General features: G+C 37.5%; 1 protein-coding gene across 2 annotated transcripts in view; it reads left to right on the top strand.

The window, feature by feature from the left end:
• Positions 1-24,548, top strand: part of GRM3 (glutamate metabotropic receptor 3) — a 375,599-nt gene extending 351,051 nt beyond the window's left edge. For both annotated transcript variants that reach the window (XM_060196311.1, XM_060196312.1), the window contains 3 exons: positions 1,416-1,590; positions 6,144-6,212; positions 23,988-24,548. In XM_060196311.1, coding sequence (XP_060052294.1) covers positions 1,416-1,590; positions 6,144-6,212; positions 23,988-24,061 — 318 coding nt within the window. In that variant the 3' untranslated portion in view covers positions 24,062-24,548. The remainder of the gene's footprint in view (positions 1-1,415; positions 1,591-6,143; positions 6,213-23,987) is intronic.
• The last annotated feature ends 883 nt before the right edge of the window (positions 24,549-25,431 follow it).

Here is a 25,431-nt window from a genome sequence, read left to right as displayed (position 1 = left end):
AAATTCTATTTTTAGTACTAGAAGCCATAAATTATGTATAGTCTAATTTGGGATTCTCCAGAGTCTCTATGGGAACTAAAGACAGGAAAAATGATGAGATGATATAAAATGAAGAGTGAGAGCAAGAGAATGAAAAAGACAGGATGATAAAATCTAGCCCTGAGTTATACCTTAAGTGTAAGTATACTTAAGGTATATGTATATAAAGTAAGGGTATAAGTATATGCTTTTAAATATAGTAAGGAGGGACAAAGTAAAAAATTCTTTGTCAAAAATGTGTGTACGGAATACCAGAGAACAAAAATATTAAAAGGTGAGTATCACATCAAATTTTCACAGAGATGCCAAAGAAGCAATTAAAATTAATTAAAAGAGCAGTTACCTTAGAAGAATAAAGTTGAAAGTATCCTCCCATTGAGTAAGGAAACCAATAACTGAGAGGCAATGTTCCTGGTAAGAAAGATGGAAAAATGTAAAAGACCCAACTTTTTCATAGTGTCATAAACCATAAACAAATAAAGTTGAAGGGCCAGGCAGTGGTGCACCTGGTTAATCATACATATTACAAAGCTCAAGGACCCAGGTTCAAGCCCCTACTCCCCACCTGCAGAAGGAATGCTTCATGAGCAGAGAAGCAGGTATGTAGGTGTCATTCTCCCCTTATTTCTATCTCCCCAACCTCTCTCAATTTCTCTCTCTTATCTAATAAAAAGGAAGGAAGGAAGGAAGGGAGGGAGGAAGGGAGGGAAGGAAGGAGGAAAGGAAGGAAGGAAGGAAGGAAGGAAGGAAGGAAGGAAGGAAGGAAGGAAGGAGGGAGGGAGGGAGGGAGGGAGGGAGGGAGGGAGGGAGGAAGGAAGGAAGGAAGGAAGGAAGGAAGGAAGGAAGGAAGGAAGGAAGGAAGGAAGGAAGGGGAATGAAAGGGAAGGAAAGGGAAGGAAAGGGAAGGAAGGGAAGGAAGGGAGAAAAAGGAAAAAATGGCCGTGGGAGCGATGGATTCATAGTACTGGCACCAAGCCCCAGCAATAACACTAGTGGTGTTAAAAAAAAAAAAAAAAAAAGTTGATTGACTGAAACTTCCAACAGTCTGGCCAATTTTTTGATGAATTTTGATCTTTTACAAAGATTTTCCTCCAGAAATATCTTTATGCAAATACAAAAACCAAAACAAAATAATTCATGTGAAGTCTTGGTAAGTGGAATGGAGCACCCAACACAAGTAGTGTTTGCTTACACAACTTAATTGATGTTTACACCAATACTCCAGACTTAGAAGATACAATGTAATTATTTATTGGTTTGGACAGACTTGCATATAATTCTGACTTTTTCATTTTGGTCTTGGATATGTATGTGTTCCTTTTGAATGAGTGCCTGAGTTACAGTTGGACAGTTAACTATGCAAACTTTTCTTACAGGTACAGACAACCACCATGTGCATCTCCGTTAGCCTGAGTGGCTTCGTGGTCTTAGGCTGTTTGTTTGCACCCAAGGTGCACATCATCTTATTCCAACCCCAGAAGAATGTGGTCACACACAGACTTCATCTCAACAGGTTCAGTGTCAGTGGAACTGGGACCACATATTCTCAATGTAAGTATGAACTTGCGAATGAGCTCTCCACACACAGAACACTGGCTAGGAGGGAAAATAAAGGACATAGATGAGACAGGCAATATATGTCCATTCCTGTAAAAATGCCTCAATTCAGTATTAAGGACTATAGCTTTTCAGTCACCATGTGCCAGGTACTATATTAGATACTAGAGATACAGTGACAAACAAAATAATCAGGTTCTGTTTCTTATTATATCTATTTTTTTCACAAAGAAGATAACATTAAATCCAAATGTGCAATTAGAACTTTGTTAGATTTCTGAGTCAAAGAACCTAATTTTTCATGCTTGTCTATAGTCAATTTAGTAATCTTAAACATGTCACTTGATTATCGACTGCCTCAGTTTACACATTGGCCTAGAAGATTGGGTTCTGCAAAATATGCTGTACTTCACAGATCTACTTAAAATGCCTCATTAAAAACTAAAAGAGGGGAGCCAGACTGTGGTGCATCCAGTTAAGGACACATGTTAGAGTGTACAAGGACCTGGGTTCAAGCCCCAGGTCCCCACCTTTCAGGAGAAAGTTTCATGAGCAGCAAAGCCCTGCTACAATGTTCTGTCCACCTCTCTCTTTCCCCCCTTTTCTCTCAATTTCTTTGTCTCTAACCAATAAATAAATACAATAGTATACAAATAATCATATTTTTTTAAAAACTAAAAGAAAAGAATATCAAATAAGATGGGAAAAGCTACATTCTATATCACACCCCACTGGTGTGATATAGAATTATCTTAACATGAATATACTAAATGTTTTGGGCATCTCTACAGAAAGAAAGCCTGTTACCTTTGTTACTTACAGAGTTTCTATGAAGTATTACACCACAATATAACCAACTAATACCCAATAGAAGATACTGTGAGAAATGGGAATAGATTTTCCTCCTTGTTCAATAACAAATGTTTTCCTTCTTCTTTCAACTGAGGAAGTAGTGTGAGATTCCAGGAAATTTCCACAGTCCACAATTCTCTAACTGGCCTGCAATTATCTGGTACACTATCCTTATAGAATTATTGATTTAATTCTTCAGAGTCATCGAAAGCACAAATATACCTAAAGGAGACAACTTTTTAAGCCATTTTCAGCTTATCCGTGTTATATATAGGAGATGTGCACTGACAGAAGGATGAGAAGGAAAAGGGAGCTTGAGCCATGAGAGGAGGAAGGAGAACTGAAAGTGGCAGAGACAAATGACTACTTCACAATTTTTGCCTCAAGTCGATTAGAAAAGATACTTCAAAATGGCTCAGTATCACAGAGAGAGCAATCACATTAGTGCCCTAGTTTCTTCAACATAGTACATAATTTAAGAGGGCAGACCTTCTCCCAGCAAACAGAAGGAAAATTGCTGGCAGGCAGCACATGTTTAATGATGTATTGTATATACCACTCCTCCTCCACAGTCAGCTGCCGTAGAGGTAGAGTTGTTACTGTCTTTTCAGCTAAATTTCTAGATGTCTCAATGGCTGAGTTTCTAGGTCATGGTAAAATCTGTGAAATCATTTTCCTTGAATATTAGAGAAACCTGCTTCTGAGCCAATATTCCTCTTTTATAGCATTATAACTGTAGTAGCTAATTAGTCTAGATAAAAAAATAATAATAACTGGCAGTAACTAGTAAAAACAATAACAGTAGCAACTGCTAATAGCAGCTATCATTTACTGAGTATTTTATGTGCTGGGCTTTATGCTAAATATTTCATGTGTGTCTGCATGTGCACTATAACTTATTTATAGCTCACAGCTCTTGGAGATTAAAAAAAAAAAATCTGCCCAAGGCCACACATATTGAAAGTGGCAGAACCTTAATTTAAAATGTTTCTCTGATTTCAAAGCCAACAAACCACATTACTCTACCATGCCACTTTGCCCAGAAAATAAGCTGGGAATGTTTCTATGAAGGTATATATTTGATAGGCTTCGCAGGGAAGATAAAGGAAGGTTTCTCTAAGCTTTCTAACAAGATTTAATTCTAAGGTAAGCAGTCTCGTTGAGAGTTCAAAGCTCTTTGCTGTTACTAGAATGATTTAGCAAGATTCAGTACATCTTCCAATAAACGTTCAAAATCTCATATATTCAGACCTCCACAATGTAGAAATAGTGGCATTTTCTAATATATATATATGGAACTCATAAATTCCTGAAGTGATCACAGGATAGCTAACTCTAGTCTTCCTTCAACATTCCAGAAACACCCATTTACACAAAAATAATGTTTATATAACCCCAGGGGGTCTGTCCAAGTTCATTTACTATGCTAAAGTGTAATAGCCCAAATATTTCAAGATAGATATCTGTGAAGCCCAGAAATTTTGGATTAACTTGGGACTCAATGAAGTTCTAGAAATTTTTCTTTTAAAACACCTGCTGCATATAGACCTCACTCTTCAGTGTTTTTCCTCTAAGTAATCCAAATTAATTAATTGGTACTAAATAACAAAGAAGTATTTGTGTTCTTTCTAAACATTACAAAGTGCTAAAGTAATACATTGAGTCTTTATTCATAATTCTTTTTTATTCAAAGTAGCTTTCTATTCATGGGCTCCTTTCATTCTGACTACCAGATATCACAAGTTCTATTCTACAAGTGAGGAAATAAAGAACTGAGTCTATTCCTCATGAACATGCAGTAATTTAAGAGTTAATCTTGGATTTCCTGATCTGTTGTCATGAAAAATAAATGACTGAGTACCTTACATATACTAGAACTTCCTAAACATTGTGTGCACAGTAGTGAATAATAGGTCTGAATTCATAGTTCTGTGAAGCTTATGTCTATGGAAGCGGTTCTCATACTATATGGTGTGGCCCATTGATGGCTCATAAATTTTATTTAATGTTTGTTTAAATCTCTTAAAAAACAAAATAAGTTTTAAAAAATCTTAGAGGGGAATATTTCCCATATAAGTTCATGAAGTTTGCTCCAGTTTTATGCATCATATATGCCAAATTCAAGAAACATATGACAGTCAACTGTAGTCAAGAAGCTTGAAAGCTAGTTGTCTGTGGGATCTGTTTCTGTTTGTTAACATGCTATTGACCTATTGGGTAAGTATCTAAGCAACTTACTTAATATCTCAGTGCCTATTTCTTCCATTATGCATTTGTCTCAATTATATCTATCTCCACCCTAAATACTGAGAAGTATGCTGTTTTGTAAATCAAGAAAAATCACAGTTCATTAAGTAAAGCATATGTTTTATTCATGTTGTACATAATTCATGTTCTGATTAATATTATGCAAGCATATAATTCATTGGATTGTTGCTACTGTTTTTCTGATCCCTTCAGAGGTAAAAACAAACAAACAAACACCCCAATGCATGAATAAGGAGTAACCTCATGTAGCACCAAGGTTACTGGGATCCTTTTTAACCAAGACTGAGAAGATCGTAAGGATTCACAATGGCTTCACATTTTGATACTTTGGTGGGAAGCCTCTTCATGTGGCATCCCAGATTGCATGACACATTGAAGCAGAAGGATCTAGACTTCACTTCCCAAAAAAAATTTGTGATCACTTCTGTTATGTTGAACACTATGAATTCTAATGAATTCAGTGTAACACTCTTATAAAAGATTACAATAACCTGTCATATCTAATCCTAAATGATTGCAAAATATCACCTCAACTAGAAGGTGTAGCTTCATTAAATCCCTGTTCATTAGCGAGAGGGTATCAGAAAATATCACATCACTTTGGAGGGTAGGTGAGCTCCCTGATAACATCAGTGCAGTTAATAGCATGAAGAGTATTACTATTAGCTTTTAAAAATTGATTAACTTCTCCAGAAAGATGGAAAAGCATCATAAAACTCAGAAGCAGTCATGAAAGGAAAATAAGACATGATTAAGGATTTCTTGAAAACTCACTATTTGAGAAATGTTTACATATTTCTAGGTACAAAAGAGAACATTTTTCATTGTCTTTGATGAATTAAACAGAATGTAAGCCTAACTAGTAACAATAAAGGAAATATTAACTTATTTTATTGTATACCTATTGGCCAATGGTTTCCAATATTTGTGTGATAAAAATACAACATTTTTGAAAAGGAGATTTCCAGGCTTACCCACCACACCCATAATCTGATTCATGAGGTCAAGACAGAGGCTAGAAATCTGTTTTGTAATAGATACTGCAGCCATCCCAGTGGAAGTGGTCCAAGGAAAACATTTTGAGAACCTTGTGTAGAGAGAGTCTCTGAGAAGATTCTCAAAAAGAAAGCAGGCACTGGGTTCAGTAAGAAAAGGATACTCTGAGCTCCCACCCTTTGCCTTATTAGGTCTCTGTTCATATCTCATGTAGTTATTTCCTCAGTTTCCTCTCAAACTCCGGCAAAGAAGCCCCTTCCCACTCAGAAGATTTTCATAAAAACTGGGAATGTTTCTTCCAAAAGAATTTCTCACAGACCCTGAAATCCTAAACTCATAGTATGATACTGTTGCTCCCACACTCACACATGTAAGCAAGCAACTTCTGTATTTTGATAAGAAAAAAAGGGGTTATTCTTTATTCTGTTCAGCTTTAGAAGCAAAGGGGCCGTCCAGAGCTGGTTCCCAAGGACAGGCAATCAAGAACGCTTGCTGCAAATGTAAGTGGAACTGCAGATTTCTTTTTAGTTTTATATATGACTACCAATTAATAGGAGTGTATATAAACATCATTCCCACCACCAAAAGACTGTGTCCCATCCCAACCCTTCTCACCCCTCCAACCCCATGAAGCTGAACATCCACCTTCACCCTCAACCTAGGGTTTTTACTTTGGTGCCCTACTACAAATTTGGTCAACTAAAAACTGCTTTGAGTTTCCCTTTCTGTTATTCTTTCTCAACTTCTGTTTATAAGTGGGATTATCCCATACTTATCTTTATCTTTCTGACTTAGCTCACTTAACATAACTCCTTCTAGCTCCATCCAAGATGGGTCAGAGAAGGTGGGTTCATTGTTCTTAATAGCTCAATATGCACTGCATACTTTTGATGGGAACCAATCATATGGGTGCATGAGATTATGTAACATATAACCCTGTAGAACCCATGGAGGACAGAATGTTGTTGACATTAATGTGAGTTTATATCTTGGGGAACAAACTGAGCAATAGAGTGTGCCCAATAGCTTTCAGAACTATTTTGTACCTAGACTTGATTATGAGATGTGTCTTTTTCTTGCTCATGTTGATCGGTCAGATGTATGCATGTCATTATCATTTAAATCAACTAGAAGGCTTCTGCTACCCAGATTAGGGCCCCCCAAAACACACAGGCATCTAGAGATAGATATCCTCTGACATAATCTTATTCAAAAAGGCACTTATCAAGGCGCCAATATGAGAACTGCTCAATTAATATGAGTATTCTTTATTATCAAGTAATTACACATTACAAAAAGAAAACACTCTAGAAGACCATTCTTGGTCTTTTTATATTATTGTAACAGTATAATTTTCACATAGCTACACAAATAGAAGGCAATGATATGAGGACCAGACTTTGAAACTATCAATGACTAATCGTTCAAAGCTACTACACTTAGCAGAACACAAACCATTGTTCAGGTTTGTGAATGCCTGTGTAAGAGAAAAGAAATAGTACCTAATGCCCAGATTTCTTCTTTACAATACAAGTCCAGAAAAACCTTGCAGTCTAGATGCAGTTTACAGTTCAGGGAGTCCCATAATGACACTGTGTATTAGCCTGGCCAGGCAAATTAGCAAGTGGTTTGGCAACAGACTGAACTGAAGGGTCTCCTTTGCCACAGGCACAACTATATTATAAACATAAATCTTCACTGGCCAATGCAGGAGTGATCTGGAGTATTCAGTAAGTTAAGCCATCTGCTTCTAGGCAGAATGCACATAGTACATCCAAATTAGATGCCAATCCATTTTTCCTTTGAAAGTAAAATCCCCCCAGCCATCCTGAAAGCTACATGTAAAAGAAAACTGATGTTTAATGTCTCTCCTTTCTTATACTTAACACTACAATTGTATTTGTCTCACAGCACACTGTGCCATTTTTTGTTGATGTTGACACTGGGGCTTCACCAGTCTGAGACAACATTTTAGATCAAGAGAGAGAGAGTGATAGACAGAGAAAGAGAGGAGAAAATACCAAAGTTTCCTCTAGCATGGTAGAGACCTATATCTAAACCTGGTCATGTGCATGACAAAGAAGGTACAGTGTCCTGGTGAACTATCTTGTCAATACTGCAATTCTTAAATTATTTTCTCTTTACCACTAACATATTTTCCCAAGAAAATACAACTTATTATTATTATTATTGTCTTTATTTATTTATTTATTTATTTATTAGAGACAACCAGAAATTGAGAGGGAAGGGGGTGTTATAGAGGGAGAGAGACAAAGAAACCCCTGCAACACTGCTTCACCATGTGCAATGTTTCCCCTTGCAGGTGGGAACTGGAGGCCCAAACCTGGGTCCTTACACACTGTAACATGTGTGCTCAACCAGGTGCACCACTACCTGGTCCCCAACCCATTTCCTTTAATAATAGTGATTACAGGGACTAGAGATGGATAGGGAGCTAACGGTTATTTATTCTGACAACTGTATTGTAATATATATAAACTAGATTCCTATCTATTAGAAACTTTAAGGAACACGATAAAGTCACAAAGCTCTCAAACGCTCCTATGAGACTTCTCTGATCTCTCTGGATTTTCTGCCCCGGGTCTGTACAAAAACCATATTGGTCTATTCTGACAACAAGAATTGTAGAAACTACAAATTCAGGGGAGTTGGGTAGTAACGCAGTGGGTTAAGTGCAGGTGGCGCAAAGCGCAAGGACCAGTATAAGGATACCGGTTTGAGCCCCTGGCTCCCCACCTACAGGGGAGTCGCTTCAAAAGTAATAAAGCAGGTCTACAGGTGTCTATCTTTCTCTCCCCCTCTGTCTTCCCCTCCTCTCTCCATTTCTCTCTGTCCTATCCAACAATGATGACATCAATAACAATAATGACTACAACAATAAAACAAGGGCAACAAAAGGGAATAAATAAATATTTTTAAAGAAGAAACTACAAAGTCAGTGAGCTTTAAGTTAAACACATAATATTCATCACCATACCTGATGTTTCCCTGCTCTCTTATACTCCTCAAAAGTCCATGCTAAGGAGTCAAACAGCTTAGATTAGTTCTATTTGAGATAGTGACCACCATATCTAAGCTACACACAAAGGAGGTGTGATATTTCAGAAGGTATATCTACAAAGCTCCACAGAAAATGTGATTTGATGAAGACAAAGCAATATTTAGTGATAAGTGGTTAAATATTTGTGTCAAAGATATATTTATATCATTTCAACTGTTCTTTAAAGATAGGTCTAAATTTCTTGAGTTAAACTGCGGCCAGAGAAAAATGAAAAAGGGTGAATGTGAGAGAAGGTAGTACACTAGAGAGGACGGTGGAAGACATTGTAGAAGACTGGCTTTTCTGTTGAAATAATTGGGAAAACAAAGGATTTTACCAATAGGTGTGGCATTTAAGGAAGGCATCAATTTTATCATTTTACCAGTTGAACAAAATATAACACAAGAAGCAGAAATATTGTCTAGGAAGCCATTGCATAGTCCAGATTATGTGCATTAAACCAGATGGTAGCAATGGGAGTTAATAATTAATTCTTCAGATATTGTCTGAGTTTTGAAAAATGAACCTAATATGATCAGCTCTACCTACCAGAAATAAGGACTGATGCCTGGCACTATCTTATTTATCACTGTTAACTTTGTAGTTTGATCCCTTGGCATGTAAATCAGAGTTAGGTAAGAGAGGACAGAATTAAAAAGTAAAGGATTAGAAAGACAGCATGATGTAGTTAACAATGGATTAAGGTCTTTAGTTGAGATCACGTGGAATTTCTGTTAATAAGCTAATTAAGTTCTGCTGTGAATTATCAAAAGGTACATAGCATATTTTCCCTTACCATGAGTCTTGTAACATAAGAATTGGGCATGGGGCCAGGTGGTGGTGCACCTGGTTGAGCGAACACACTACAGTGCGCAAGGACGCAGGTTCAAACCCCTGGTTCCCACCTGCAGAGGGAAAGCTTCACAAGTAGTGACACAGTTAAGTGCTATTGGTGTCTGTCTTTCTCCCTCTCTATCATCACCTTCCATCTCAATTTCTGGCTGTCTCTATCCAATAAATAAATAAATAAAGATAATTAAAAATAACTTAAAAAAATAAAAGAATGGACTTCAGAGATAACTTACCTTGGCAAGACATGTGTCTTGCCATGTCTGCTACCCAGGTTTGAGCCCTGGCACAATGGGAGTTATAGGGCACCAGGGAAGTCTGAGTGAGGTGGTAAATCTATCTTTCTCTGTCTAGCTGAAAGAAAAAAAGTGGTAAGGGTGGTGAAATAACATGTCCCTATGAAAGGTCCCAACTCAATGAAGAAGGCAGATTAGGAGGAGGAAGAAGGGAAGGAATAAAGAGGGAGAAAGGAGGAGGAGAAATTAATCATTCAATTAAGTATTTTTTGCTTTTATAGTTCTAATTCCACATTTGGAAATTAAATATTGGGTTGATAAAAATTTGTCATATAGGGAATCAGGCACACCTGACTGAGCACACATATTACCATATTCAAGGACCTGGGTTCAAGCCCCCCACTTCCCACCTGCAAGGGGGAAGCTTCATGAGCAGTAAAGCAAGTTTGCAGCTATCTCTTTCTCTCTCCCTCTCCTCTCAAATTCTATCATATATAATTTTTTTAAAAAGACAAAGAAGAAAAATGGCCACTGGAAGTCACAGATTTGTAGTGCCAACAATGAGCCCCAGAAATAACATGGTGACAGTTAAAAAAATAAAATTTAATTTAAAAAAATCTATCATGTGACATCATAATGAGTTATATTTCATCTTAAACCTACTGTTATCAGTTTAAAACTACTACTTAGATCATAAAGAGGCAACAACCCCTGGAAATCTAACCTACATTTCTTATTTTTAAAACTTCTTGGTGGCTGGACGGTAGCGCATCTAGTTATGCCTACATAGTACTAAGTGCAAGGATTCAGGTTTGAAACTCTGACTCCCTACATGCACGGGGATGCTTCATAAGCAGCAAAGCAGGTCTGCAGGTCTGCAAGTGTCTATTTTTCTCTCTCCTCTCTATCTTCCCATCCTCTCTCAATTTCTCTCCATCCTACCCAATAAAATGGAAAAAATAGCTGCTGGGAGTGGCAGATTTGTAATGCTAGCACCAAGCCCCAGAATTAATCGTGGGGGGGGGGGGCGGCAAAAAAAGACTTCTTTAAGGTTGCAAAATATAATATTTCACATGAGTAGTATACTTCTTTGTCATGTGCATGACCCAGATTCAAGCCCAGCCCCTCTATACCCAAAGACACTTTGGTGCTAAGCTATCTTTCATTCCCTCCTCCTCCTCCTCCTCCTCCTCCTCCTCCTTCTTTCTCTCTCTCTCTCTCTCTCTCTCTCTCTCTCTCTCTCTCTTCTATCTGAAAAAAGTCAGCTTAAAGTGCTGAAGCTCTAATGATAACAAGAAAAAAATAAATATTTATTTTAATGATGGAAAGGCATTGCTCATCTGGATATAGGTGGTGCCAAAGATTGAACCTGGGGTTTCAAGCCTTGGGCATGAAAGGCTGGTGTACTAACACTTCACTATCTTTCCAGTTGTAGTCCGTATTTCATAACAATAGACTTGGTCTTCTACTGTGAAATCTCTGACATATCAAGGCTATCAAAGCATTGACTTACAGTGTCATCATCTACCCACACAACATATATTAAGGAGAATTTCTGAAATCATACTAAATAGCCTTAATACAAGTTAAGGTAATATGTTAGAACACAGTTTCAATAAGAAAGTAAGAAGACGGGGTTGAGTGGTAGCAAGGGTTAACTGCACTTGGTGCAAAGCGCAAGGATCCCCCTAAAGATACTGGTTCCAGCTCCGATGCCCACCTGCAGGGGGGTCGCTTCACAGGTGGTGACACAGATCTGCAGATGTCTATATTTCTCTTCCCCTTCTGTCTTCCCCTCCTCTCTCGATTTCTCTCTGTCCTATCCAACAACGATATCAATAACAATAATAACCACAACAATGATAAAATAACAAGGACAACAAAAGAGAAAAAAATAGCCTCCAGGAGCAGTGGATTTGTGATGTAGGCACGAGTCCTGGAGGCAAAAAAAAAAAAAAGTAAGAGGACAAGATAAACAGCTGGAGAAGCTGGGATCCATGTCCATAACATTAAACTATCTTAACAAGCAGACACTCTGGGAAAAAGTGTTTGGGATCTCCAGGAGCAAAGAAAAGGAACAGGTGGGAACAAAATGGAGTATCTGTTCTGTTTAAATGTTTCATTTGTTTTTCTTAGTCTCATATATTACAAAGTTATAGTAATCCATTGATTTTCAAGAGCCAAGACTTAAGTCACCAAATTGACTACTAGACTTGGCATCCACAGGACTCTATTAAATATATATGTTTACCACTGATTCAGAGACTAGGTACTTGGAAAAATAGAGGTATTTTCTCCAAAGCCTTATCAGTCTATGCATTACTGTTAGAAGAGAAATTGATTTCAGCGAGTTAGACCAAGCTGTCATTTGTCTGCATTGATCGTCAATGCTTCACCGAGTTTGCAAAGCAAAGTTATGTCTTTTGATGGGTGTGAATTGCCCTTTTGTGATCAATGGTGGAGCTTACTTGGTTTTGTTCAGCTACATTCGTTTTGAGTAGCAAAAAGCACTACCTTAGCCTAGAGTAACTAGCAGTTACTATTCACTCACTCCAGAGAAAGCCAAAAATAAACCTGAACACCTCTTATTTCTGAGAGAAAGGATGATTACAGAAGTCTGCTTAACGGCACTTAAGAAAATGGACTGAACTCTTACCATTAAAAATCTCATGAGAATCTCAGTAGAATAATAATAGCAAAAGCTCATCACAAACACACACGCAAAAAAAAAAAAATGATAGTTTGCTCTTTCACATATTTTACTACTTTGGGGAATAACAGATGGGCTAATATGAGAGGCATATGTAAAATATTTATGAAAGTCAAGGTAATTGAGATAGAAAACTCATAAAACAATAATTTTCTCTACTATATTCAGCAGCATGTGCAAAGATGAGAATATTTTTACATAATAAAAGAAAATGCACTGGAAAATGTTGCCAATGAAATAATAAAAAGAAGCAGAAAAACACACATGATAGTTCTCTCAGCCTACTAAAACATGGCTAGGGAAAAATAACTACAGGGTCTTGAGGGTGTTTTTACTGTTATTATTCCTTTTAAAAAAGCCTTAGATTTGTATAACTTTCTGGTGAAAGAGTTTAGATAATCTCACATAAGGTGTTGCTCTAATGTCCCTATATAGGTTGGTAAGTAATTCAGCTATACATTGAACTCCCATATTATGTCCATGGATATATAAAACATAGAAGCTTACCTTAAACTACAGATTGAAGATTTTTTTCATGCAACTACCTTTGTAATCACTTTACTTTTCACCTATTCAAACTATCTCTAGTTTTTAGGAAATTAGGATACAATAAGCAAGCAAACCAAAAAAGAACACTTAAGAAGAGCATTATAGAAAATTTCACAAGAGTGTATGAAATGTTGGAGTAGACTGTTGATACAATCTTTACAAATACAGAGAAAAGAGAGTAAGCCAAAGTAGATGGAGGCAAGCACTAAGCATATCAACCCCTAGCTCTCCTAGACTCATCTTCATGACACATCATTCCTCTTCAATCCCTGAAAATGAAAAACCTGCACAGAAATAATAAAATTTGATCCTAGAAGATATGAAGAGATTAGTCAAAATGTCAAGAAGCAGCACACCTAATGTATGGTGCTCTCCCCCTGAGTCAATTTCCTTTACAGGGACAGTGATTAACATTGAAACAAAGTAGTCTGAGGGACAGAAAGATCTACCTGGCACCAAAAAAGGCTGACCACAGGGTTCACATTTTCTGGGGGTTTTCTCAATGCTTATTTTCTTCTTGAAACCACCACTGGTTCAATTTTTCTTTGATATACAACTATTCACACAATTATTCATAAAGTATTTACAGAGAATATTACATGACTCATAACAGGGATGATATAGCAAGGACAAACAGTCCCTGAATATTTTCTACTTGTAATTTTAGGACAAAGTTACCAACAAAGAAAGAGAGAGAGAAGGAAGAGAAAAAGAAAAGAGACAGGAAATATTGAACTATGTTAATTTTCTTTAATAGGGTAATATGACAGTAACTTTATTTTAGATTTGGTAACCTACAGAAACCCTTTTTCAAGTGATGTTTCATGTGTGTATGATTAAAAGGTTCTAGAAGATATGTGATAATGGGCTGGGTTAAGCACACATAGTGCAAAGCTACTCAGGAATCCCTGTTCGAGCCTCCAGTTCCCCACCTGCAGGGGCTTGCTTCACAAACAGTGAAGCAGGTCTGCAGGTGTCTATCTTTCTCTCCCCCTCTCTGTCTTCCCCTCCTCTCTCAATTTTTCTCTGGCTTATCCTATCACAAAAAAATTAGGGGTGGGGAGAATGGCGTCCAGGAGCAATATATACATACACACACACACACACACACACACACACACACACACACACACATATATATATATATATTATGTGATAAAGAGAGGACAGAAATTCTTGGCAGAGGTCTGACCTGAATTTGAGACAGTTATGTTCTATTTGAAGACAAAAGCACAAAAGATTGGGCATAGGGGCAGGGAGAGGAAGAAAACAAAATGAAGTGAATGTTAAAAAAGATAAATATAGGACTTCCAGAGGTGGGGCTACAGAGCAGCATCAGCTGTGTTTCTCTCCTCTCTTCTCCCGGGTCAACTAGGAATACCAAAGGAGATCATCTGGGACCACAAGGTAGGACTAGAACAATTTCAGGAAGCCACCAAATCACCAGTGAATGCAAATACATGTGGCTCCTTGACAGAGAGGTGCCTAGGGAAAGGTTAATTGGCTGGTAACAGTCCAGCAGTTTGCCAGTTGAGGCACCACATCCAGTCTATTTCACCAACAAAAAGACAGCTGAAAGGAGGAGAGGACTCCCCTAAGACTCACCAAATGCAACTTTGAATCTTCATTCCTACTGCCCTCAGAGGCTGGAGCAGCAGTGGGGAGGCCCTGTGCTGACACCAGGGGACAAAGAACTAACCAGGAAAGTCAGGAGAATATCTATGCCAAACTAGCATAGTGGTGGGGCTGTGTTGTGGGAACCTTTCAATGTTGTACTCCTGATGAGAACATAGTGAATGGTTGCCTCAGAACTTACAGACTATAAATAGCACTTGTTAGGAAACTCACAGGGACCAGCAGTGCTGCCCAGCTTGGCAGAGAAGCTGAATTGAGCCTGGAGATTTTGGATCCTTGGGTTTTGAGATTCTTTTTGCATAACCACTGGATTATCTCTGCACCACCCTGCTATATCTCTTGGTCACAAGTTAAGTATTAAGCTAAGAAGCCTACTTATAGTTTAAAACCCCTCAGGCTTCCATAGCCTACAGGGAAGAAAAAGAAAAAAAAAAGTCTTTTAAAGCCACTATGCTCAAACTAAGGGATTAAAATAATATTGAAACAACTGTCAATTTCCACAACTGTGAACCCTTTAAGTACCTTACTTAGACACAAGTCAATCCAGGCAAGAGTGATCAGTAATGTGAAAAGTACTGAGAGACAGACCTCATAGCATAATATATAAAATGGTTAAACCAACAAGAAGAAATATTGGAGAAATGAACCAGGACAAGAGTACAGCTAAAAGCCACCCAAAGGGTAATGCACAAAATAATAAGATCAACATGCAAACACTAGTTAAGGAGATAAGCACAGGAGTGAGTAAAGAGTTTGAAAGAATTGTCATAAGAAATGCAGAAACAACAAATGAGATGCTGGAAGAAAACATTAATTATCTGCTAAAAGCTGAAATCACTGAGCTAAGAATAACGAAAAGAACAAGCCAAAAAAGTATAAGAACAGGGTAATAAAATAGATGAACTCCAGAAAAGAGTAGAGGGGAGAGAGAAAAGAAAAAATGAGGCTGAAGACAGAATTAGGAAGATCGAGGACAAATTAGAGACTACTAAAAAAGAAGTAAAAGATCTCAAAAAGAGATTAAGAGATACTAAAGACAACAACAGAGACCTATGGGATGACTTCAAAAGAAATAATATACACATTATTGGCTTACCAGAGGAATACAGGAGGGAGAGGAAGAAAGCATTCTTCAGCACATAATAGCTGGGAACTTCTCTACTATAGACAACATCAAAGACATAAAAGTTTAAGAAGCCCAGAGGGTCCCAAACAGAATTAACCCAGACTTAAAGACACCAAGACACATTATATTTAGAATGGAAAGTAAAAAAAGATAAAGAAAGGATCCTGAAGGCTGCAAGAGAAAAACAAAGAGACACCTACAGAGGAAAACCCATAAGATTAGTAGCAGACTTATACATACAAACACTACAGGCCAGAAGAGAATGACAAGATATCTATCAAGTGCTCACTGAGAAAGGCTTTCAATCAAGACTACTGTATCCTGCTAGACTACAATTCAGACTAGATAGAGGCATAAAAACTGTCTCAGACAAGCAACAGTTGAAAGAATCAACTATCACTGAGCTTTCCCTGAAAGAAGTTCTGAAAGGTCTACTATAAATAGACAGAACACCATATATATGCTATATATCAGAACACTCTAAAAATCTACAAGAATGACCTTAAAATATCTTCAATCTTTGATATCAATAAATGTCAATGGCTTGAAATAACTTATTAAAAGGCACAGAGTAGGAGGATTGATCAGTAAATGCAACCCAACAATATGCTGTCTACAGGAAACCCACCTAATTCAACAATACAAACACAGACTCAAAGTGAAAGGATAGAAAACTATCATACAAGCCAATGGCCCACAGAACAGGGCAGTAACATCAGCTATTCTCATATCTGACACAATAGACTTTAAAATAAATAATATTTAAAAAGATAGGGATAGGGAGTCGGGCTGTAGCGCAGCGGGTTAAGCGCAGGTGGCGCAAAGCACAAGGACCGGCATAAGGATCCCGGTTTGAACCCTGGCTCCCCACCTGCAGGGGAGTCGCTTCACAGGCGGTGAAGCAGGTCTGCAGGTGTCTATCTTTCTCTTCTCCTCTCTGTCTTCCCCTCCTCTCTCCATTTCTCTCTGTCCTATCCAACAACGACAACAACAATAATAACTACAACAATAAAACAACAAGGGCAACAAAAGGGAATAAATAAAAAAAAAAAAAAGATAGGGATAGGACTTAATGCTCAGAGGATCAGTCAATCAAGAGGACTTAACAATTATTAACATCTATGCACCCAATAAGAAGCCATCTAAATACATCAAACATCTACTGAAAGAGCTACAGCAGTATTTTAACAGCAACACAGTAATAGTAGGGGAATTCAACACCCCACTCTCCCAACTTGACAGATCACCCAGGCAGAAAATCAGTAAAGACATGAGAGAGCTAAATGAGGAGATATATAAACTATAACTAGTGGACATTTTCAGAGTCACTCATCCCAAGAAATGAGAATACACATTTTACTCAAGTCCACATGGGTTATTCTCAAGGATAGACCATATGTTAGGCCACAAAACAGCATCAGCAAATTCAAGAGCATTGACATCATCCCAAGCATCTTCTCAGATCACACTGGAATTAAACTGACACTTAACAATCAACAAAAGATTAGTAATAGTCCCAAAATGTGGAAGTTAAACAGTACACTACTTAACAATTACTGGTACAAAGAGGAAATAAAGGAAGAAATCAAAATGTTTCAACAGTTGAGTAAAAATGTAGACACAAGCTATCAAAACATTTAGGACACAGCTAAGGCAGTACTAAGAGGGAAGTTCATAGCCATACAAACACACATTAGGAAGAAAAAGCACAAATAAACAGCCTGACTGCACATCTTAAAAACCTAGAAGAAGAAGAAGAACAAAGGAGCCATAAAGCAAACAGAAGGACAGAAATCACTAAAGTTAGGGCAGAAATAAATAACATTGAAAATAAGAAAACCATACAAAAGATCAATGAAAGTAAATGTTGGTTCTTCAAAAGAGTGAACAAAATCGACAAACCTTTAGCCAAACTCACAAAACAAAAAAGGGAGAAGACCCAAATAAATCGGATCATAATTGAAAGAGGAGATATCACAACAGACACCGTAGAAATTCTACATATCATACAAGGTTTCTATGAACAATTTTATGCCAATAAGCTAGAGAACCTAGAAGAAATAGGTGATTTCCTAGATACCTATGAACTTCCCAAATTAAATAAAGAGGAACTGGATAACATGAACAGGCCCATCACAGCTAATGAAATTGAAACAGTTATCAAAAAAACCTTCCCAAGAATAAAAGTTCTGGACTAGATGGTTTTACAAATGAATTCTACAAAACCTTCAAAGAAGAACTAATACCTCTGCTTTTAAAAGTCTTCCAGAAGATTGAAGACACTGAAATACTCCCTTCTAGCTTCTATGAAGCCAACATCAATCTGATATCAAAAGCAGACAGGGACACAACCAAAAAAGAAAACTACAGACCAATATCTCTGATGAACATAGATGCTAAAATAATGATCAAAATCCTAGCAACTGATACAGCATTCTAGTAAAAAGATTCTTCATCATGACCAAGTGGGGTTTATCTCAGGGATGCAAGGTAGGTTTAATATATGTAAATCAATCACCGTGATCTACCATATCAATAAAAGCAAGACCAAAAACCACATGGTCATATCAATAGATGCAGAGAAAGCCTTTGACAAAATACAACATCCCTTTATGATCAAAAAACCACAAAAAATGGGAATAGCTGGAAAATTCCTGAAGATAATGGAGTTTATATATACCAAACCTGTAGCTAACATCATACTCAGTGGTGAAAAACTGGAAGCATTTTCCCTCAGATCAGGTACTAGACAGGGATGCCCACTATCACCATTACTGTTCAAACATAGTGTTGGAAGTTCTTGACATAGCAATCAGGCAGGGCAAAAAATGAAAGGCATACAGATTGGAAAGAGAAGTCACACTCTCCCTATTTGCAAATGACATGATAGTATACATAGAAAAACCTAAGCAATCCAGCAAGAAGCTTTTCGAAATCATCAGGCAATACAGTAAGGTGTCAGGCTACAAAATTAACATACAAAAGTAAGTGGTATTCCTCTATGCAAACACTAAGTTTAAGAAGATGAAATCCAGAAATCAATTCCTTTTACTATACCAACAAAAACAATAAAATATCTAGGAATAAATCTAACCAAAGAAGTGAAAGACTTGTATACTGAAAATTATAAGTCACTACTCAAGGAAATTGAAAAAGACACAAAGAAGTGGTGTCGGGCTGCGCCGCGGAGAAGAGAGAGAGGAGATCCGGAGCGAAGAGGGAACACAAATGTTTATTCACACAGGCACCTCAGGGTTGGGTGAGAGCGCAGTGGTTTGGGCCACATGGAGGTAGCAAAAATGGCCACCTCCTGGACCAACTTCCATTGCATCTAATCACCTAAGTGAAAAAAATGGGCAAGAGGGGTGAGGGGCTGAAGGAAAAGGACTTTGTATGGCAACAACCAGGAGTCACATATTGGGAGAGGATTGGTTGAAAAAGGCACTGCGAGAATATCACAGGAAGTGGCAAGGCCTGAGGACAAAGACTGCATCTGCATAATTCCCCAGCAAAGTGGAAAGATATTCCATGTTCATGGGTTAGAAGAATTAACACCATGAAAATGAATATACTGCCCAGAGCGATATACAAATTTAATGCTATCCCCATCAAGATCCCAATCCCATTTTTTAGGAGAATAGAACAAATGCTACAAATGTTTATATGGAACCAGAAAAGACCTAGAATTGCCAAAACAATCTTGAGAAGAAAGAAGAGAACTGGAGGCATCACACTCCTAGATCTCAAATTGCATTACAGAGCCATTGTCATCAAAACTGCTTGGTACTGGAACGTGAATACACACACTGACCAGTGGAATTGAATTGAGAGCCCAGAAGTAAGCCCCCACACCTATGGACATCTAATCTTTGACAAAGGTGCCCAGACTATTAAATGGGGAAAGCAGAGTCTCTTCAACAAATGGTTCTGGAAAAAATGGGTTGAAACATGCAGAAGAATGAAACTGAACCACTATATTTTACCAAATACAAAAGTAAATTCCAAGTGGATCAAGGAATTGAACGTTAGACCAGAAACTATCAGATACTTAGAGGAAACTATTAGCAGAACTCTTTTCCACATAAACTTTAAAGACATCTTCAGTGAAATGAATCCAATTACATAGAAGACTAAGGCAAACATAAACCTATGGGACTACATCAAATTAAAAAGATTCTTCACAGCAAAAGATACCACTATCCAAACAAAGAGATCCTTCACAGAATGGGAGAAGAGATTTACATGCCATACATCAGATAAGAGGCTAATAACCAAATATATAAAGAGCTTGCCAAACTCAGCAACAAGAAAACAAATAACCCGATCCAAAAATGGGGAGAGCACATGGACAGAATATTCACCACAGAAGAGATCCAAAAGGCCAAGAAACACATGAAAAAATGCTCCAAGTCTTTGATTGTTAGAGAAATGCAAATAAATGCAACAATGAGATACCACCCTCACTCCTGTGAGAATGTCATACATCAGAAAAGGTAACAGCAGCAAATGCTGGAGAGGTAGGTTGTGTGGTCAAAGGAACCCTCCTGCACTGCTGGTGGGAATGTCAATTGGTCCAACCTCTGTGGAGAACAGTCTGGAGAACTCTCAGAAGGCTAGAAATGGACCTACCCTATGATCCTACAATTCCTTTCCTGGGGATATATCCTAAGGAACCCAACACACCCATCCAAAAAGATATGTGTACACATATGTTCTTAGCAGCACAATTTGTAATAGCCAAAACCTGCAAGCAACTCAGGTGTACAACAACAGATGAGTGGCTGAGCAAGTTGTGGTCCATATACACAGTGGTATACTACTCAGCTATTACAAATGGTGACTTCACTGTTTCCAGCCCATCTTAGATGGAGCTTGAAAAAAATCATGTTGAGTGAAATAAGTCATAAACAGAAGGATGAATATGGGATGATCTCACTCTCAGGCAGAAGTTGAAAACAAGATCAGAAGAGAAAACACAAGTAGAACCTGAACTGAAATTGACGTATTTCACCAAAGTAAAAGACTCGGGGGGGGGGGGGGGAATACAGGTCCAAAAGGGATGACAGGACCTAGTGGGAGTTTTATTGTTATATGGAAAACTGGGCAGTGTTGTGCATATACAAACTATTGTATTTACTGTCAAATATAAAACATTAATTACCCAATAAAGAAATTTTAAAAAAAGAAATATTAAGAAAAAAAAGATATAGTGTGAACTGTCCTGAGATCCACAAACCAATGTAAAGTGATCACTAAAGGAACCCGAAGAATATAACTAATTTCTCTGTTGTTCACAGAATGCATTGGCAGGAAATAAAAGTGGGAACAATGTTCACCTATTATAGTAGCCAAGATTAAGCAAGTGGTGTTTCAGCCCAGAGTGGTATATGCAGAGATGGAAGTCATAACATATATGGAGAGGAAATTGTTTGGACCTGGAGAAATGTTTTACATTCAGAGAAGGAACAAAAAGAGAATGAATCCTAAATGAGTTTTGGTTTGTGTATTTGTTATGATAATTCTTTGAGAAAAAGGAAGATTAAATAAGCACTTAAGTACATTAAGAGCTGTGTTTTTGGTCACTTTATTTTGAAACACCTGTTAATTGTCTACATGGAGATATTAAGTCAACAAATGAATATAGCAGTTTGTAAGAAAAGCACATACAGAACCAGGTGGTGGCATACCTTGTTAAGTGCACACATCACAGTGCACAAGTACCTGGGATCAAGCCCCTGGTCCCCACTTGCAGTGGAAAAGCTTCATGAGTGGTGAAGCAGGGCTACAGGTATTTCTCTTTCTCTCTCTCTCTACCTCCCCCACCCTTCTTGATTTCTGGCTGTCTCTATCCAAAAAATAAAGATAATTTTAAAAATATTTTAAAAAAGAGAGAGAGAGAAGTACATACTGAGTGACCTGAAATGCTTTCCTGGGCTTATACTAAACTATGGCTTGATCTTCTGTTGTTTGGTTCTTTCTCTACTCACCTTTAATAAATTTAGAATTCAACAAAGTAAATAAACTGTAAATAATAAAATAAAACCCTCGCAATTGGAATTATTGTCACTTTCCATCAAGTGTTTAGCTAACATATATTGTGAAAATGCCCTCATTGTGGAAACTTGGGGCATACATAGATCATGTAGTCCTTGCCCCTGAAGAATGTTGCTCATGCTATTCTTGTTTTGTAAGTAAAATTGGAACTGAATATTAAAAAAATGATAAAAGAAAAAAATCCCCTATAAAGTTTATGTGTTATATGACTCCACTGTAGTTTTAGTTGGTTAAACAGACTGACGTTATACATATTTCTTACTTAACTTGTCAAATAATTGATGCAAACAAAGGAGTTATAGTTTCATCAAGTTTGATATGGTAAATATACCCACCCCCTCACTGAATACCATAAATTTAAGTTATATAGTTTTGCCTTTGTAAAGAAAATCTTGTAAAAATGTAATTTAAAGTGTCAAGAATATGGTTGGGTCAGGGGAACAAGTTCTTTCTGGGCAGAGTATCAGTAGATGAACAGTTCAAGAACTGGGATTCAAAGAGCTCAAAAAGTTATTATAAGACAAACCCTCGGGGGTCGGGCAGTAGCATAGTAGGTTAAGAGCACGCGGCTCGGGAGTCGGGCTGTAGCGCAGCGGGTTAAGCGCAGGTGGCGCAAAGCACAAGGACTGGCATAAGGTTCCCGGTTCGAACCCCGGCTCCCCACCTGCAGGGCAGTCGCTTCACAGGCGGTGAAGCAGGTCTGCAGGTGTCTATCTTTCTCTCCTCCTCTCTGTCTTCCCCTCCTCTCTCCATTCCTCTCTGTCCTATCCAACAACGACAACAACAATAATAACTACAACAATAAAACTACAAGGGCAACAAAAGGGAATAAATAAATTAAATTAAATTAAAAAAAAAAAGAGCACGCGGCTCAAAGCGTAAGGACTGGTGTAGGGATCCTGGTTCCAGCCCTGGGTTCAGGCCCTCGGCTCCCTACCTGCAGGGGAGTTGCGTCACAAGCAGTGAAGCAGGTCTGCAGGTGTCTAGCTTTCTCTCCCCCTCTGTGTTCCCCTCCTCTCTCCATTTCTCTGTCCTGTCCAAAGGCGATGACATAAATATCAACAATAATAATAACTGCAACAATGATAGAACAACTGGGCAACAAAAGGGAATAAATGGCCTCCAGGAGCAATGGATCCATGGTGCAGACAACAAGCAGTAACCCTGGAGGCAAAAAAAAAAAAAAAAAAGAGAGACAAACACTCTCTTTGATTTGTGTGTGTTTGTGTCCCACAGCAAATAGGACTCCTTTTGTCCTTATTCAGAAAAGAAAATAGTGTTAAGGCTGAGTAAAATATAATTTAGTTGTAGTTTGATGCCTTCTTAAAATAAAATCTTTAAAGCAACAAGTGAAGAGATCATAATTATATCCAGAGGGAAAACTGAGTGCCATTACAAGAATAAACAGACATACCCATATTATACTCACATTGTGATGCAGCTATCATTATTGTCATTAGCATAAGCACCATCTCTTCAGAAGATCTTCATTTCTTAAAATGTATGAAATTCAAGTTCTTAGCACCAAAGACCTTACTAGAGTTTTCACTGAAGTTATCCATTTTAAGCAACACAAATACATGAAACCATTCTTTAAGGAAGTGGCGTTCACAGATGACTTATGGCACTACAAAAAAATAGTCAACCCTACCCAGAGAGAACATAGCTAATTAAGGGATTACAAAAAGCAATAAACAATTTTTAATAAATTTCAATGATATTTCAATTTTCACAATGTTTTTTATTTAGTTTACAGATTACTAAATCTAATCTTAAACACCAAGTGGTTTCTTTCAACAGAGTATGCTTTTGAGCTCAGATACTTATAAATCAAATAAGTATGATATTAGTAGAAGTAGTTTCCAGGACACAAACTGGTCTTGAGTCAAAGATATTTTACAAGTTGGTCCACTACAGCATTACATCAATCAGCATTTAGCAAATTTTAGAAAAGCATTTCTAAATTATTCCAGTGAGTACTTGGAATTATTGATGCCTTTACCTAAGTGGTCCATCTGACTAACACTGAATTTTCTCTCCTTCTCTATTTTCCAGCCTCTGCAAGCACGTATGTCCCAACGGTGTGCAATGGGCGGGAAGTTCTCGACTCCACCACCTCATCTCTGTGATTGTGAATTGCATTCAGTTCTCGTGTTTTTAGACTGTTAGACTAAAGTGCTCACGTGCAGCTCCAGAATATGGAAACAAAGCAAACCCTAGTACCTTTTTTAGAAACAGTACAATAAATTATTTTTGAGGACTGTACAGTATGTAGTGACACGCTAGAACTTTGTAGGCTGATTTTAGTGCCCCAATGACTAACATGTCCCCCAGAACATGGAAATAACAACTGTTTACTGAGCTGAGTATTGGTGACAGGGTCTGACAGAGTCAGTTCTACTAAAAACTATGGTGGCAATATTAGGTAACTTTTTTTTCCTATGAAGTTTTTTGTAGGTCCTTGTTGTAACTAATTTAGGATGCGTTTCTATGTTGTATATTAAAGTTACATCATGTGTAACAGGTTGTTTTTATCAGCACAAAATTAAAAAGAATCTGTATTAATGTAAAGATACTGAGAATAAAACCTTCAAGGTTTTCCAGCATGGTGGATAACCATTTGTTCTTCTTTAAATCATTCCAGATAATTTTAATATTGATTTCACATCGTTTCTGCTTTCAACATTGCAAGAAATTGTATAGCTACACTTTTTTTTTCATATCTTATACACACTTAAGACACAAGTAGCCTGTTAGAGAACTGTATGCAGATCTAGACTTTTCACAGACCATATTGCCCAGAAATCAGCTAACAATACCATAGATATCAAGCCATTACCATGGTAAGATGACAATGCACAAATTGGTTTCTTTAAGCCATCTCTGTATAGGAACTCAGAATCTGCCAAAATAAGACTCTGGGACAAGAAGGAAAGAGTCCAGTATTCACAGAGCTGAGGCTGTGGCCTGCCAGGGAAGGTTTGATGATTCTCATGCCAAAAAACAACCTTAATTACTACTGAATAGTGTAGGAAAATATCTTTTCATTCCATTAGAAAATCACTGCTCTCACCATTCACAGTCTGTGTGGCTATACAAAAAAACACAGACTATTTTATTTTACAACACATTTCTGAAGTCCCAATAACACTGCTCAGATACATGTGCTAGTAACTAAGCTTCACTATTTTACTAACCTAAATAAAGTAGTAAACAGGGAAGCAATGTTACAACTAAAACTAGATTCTTTTTTTTTTAACCAATACTGTCCAAATACTCTTTGTAAAAAGGTCAGTCACGTATCATTTACTAGTGTAAAAAGATTCACTGAGAAGCTATTCACTTGCCAAGTCTTACACTGTATGCCACAGATAATATACTAGTCTCTTTAAGTTAACATAACAACATAGACACTAGGTGTGTCTAAGAGCAGAAATCCATTCTCTCATGTTTCTATAGACCAGAAGTCTAAACTCAAAGTGTTAGCCAGCCCATATGC

This window comes from Erinaceus europaeus, chromosome 8, assembly GCF_950295315.1.
Source record: "Erinaceus europaeus chromosome 8, mEriEur2.1, whole genome shotgun sequence".
Taxonomy (NCBI): Eukaryota; Metazoa; Chordata; class Mammalia; order Eulipotyphla; family Erinaceidae; genus Erinaceus; species Erinaceus europaeus.
Note: the sequence above shows the minus strand (reverse complement) of the source record. Positions and strands in the feature narration are given on the sequence as shown.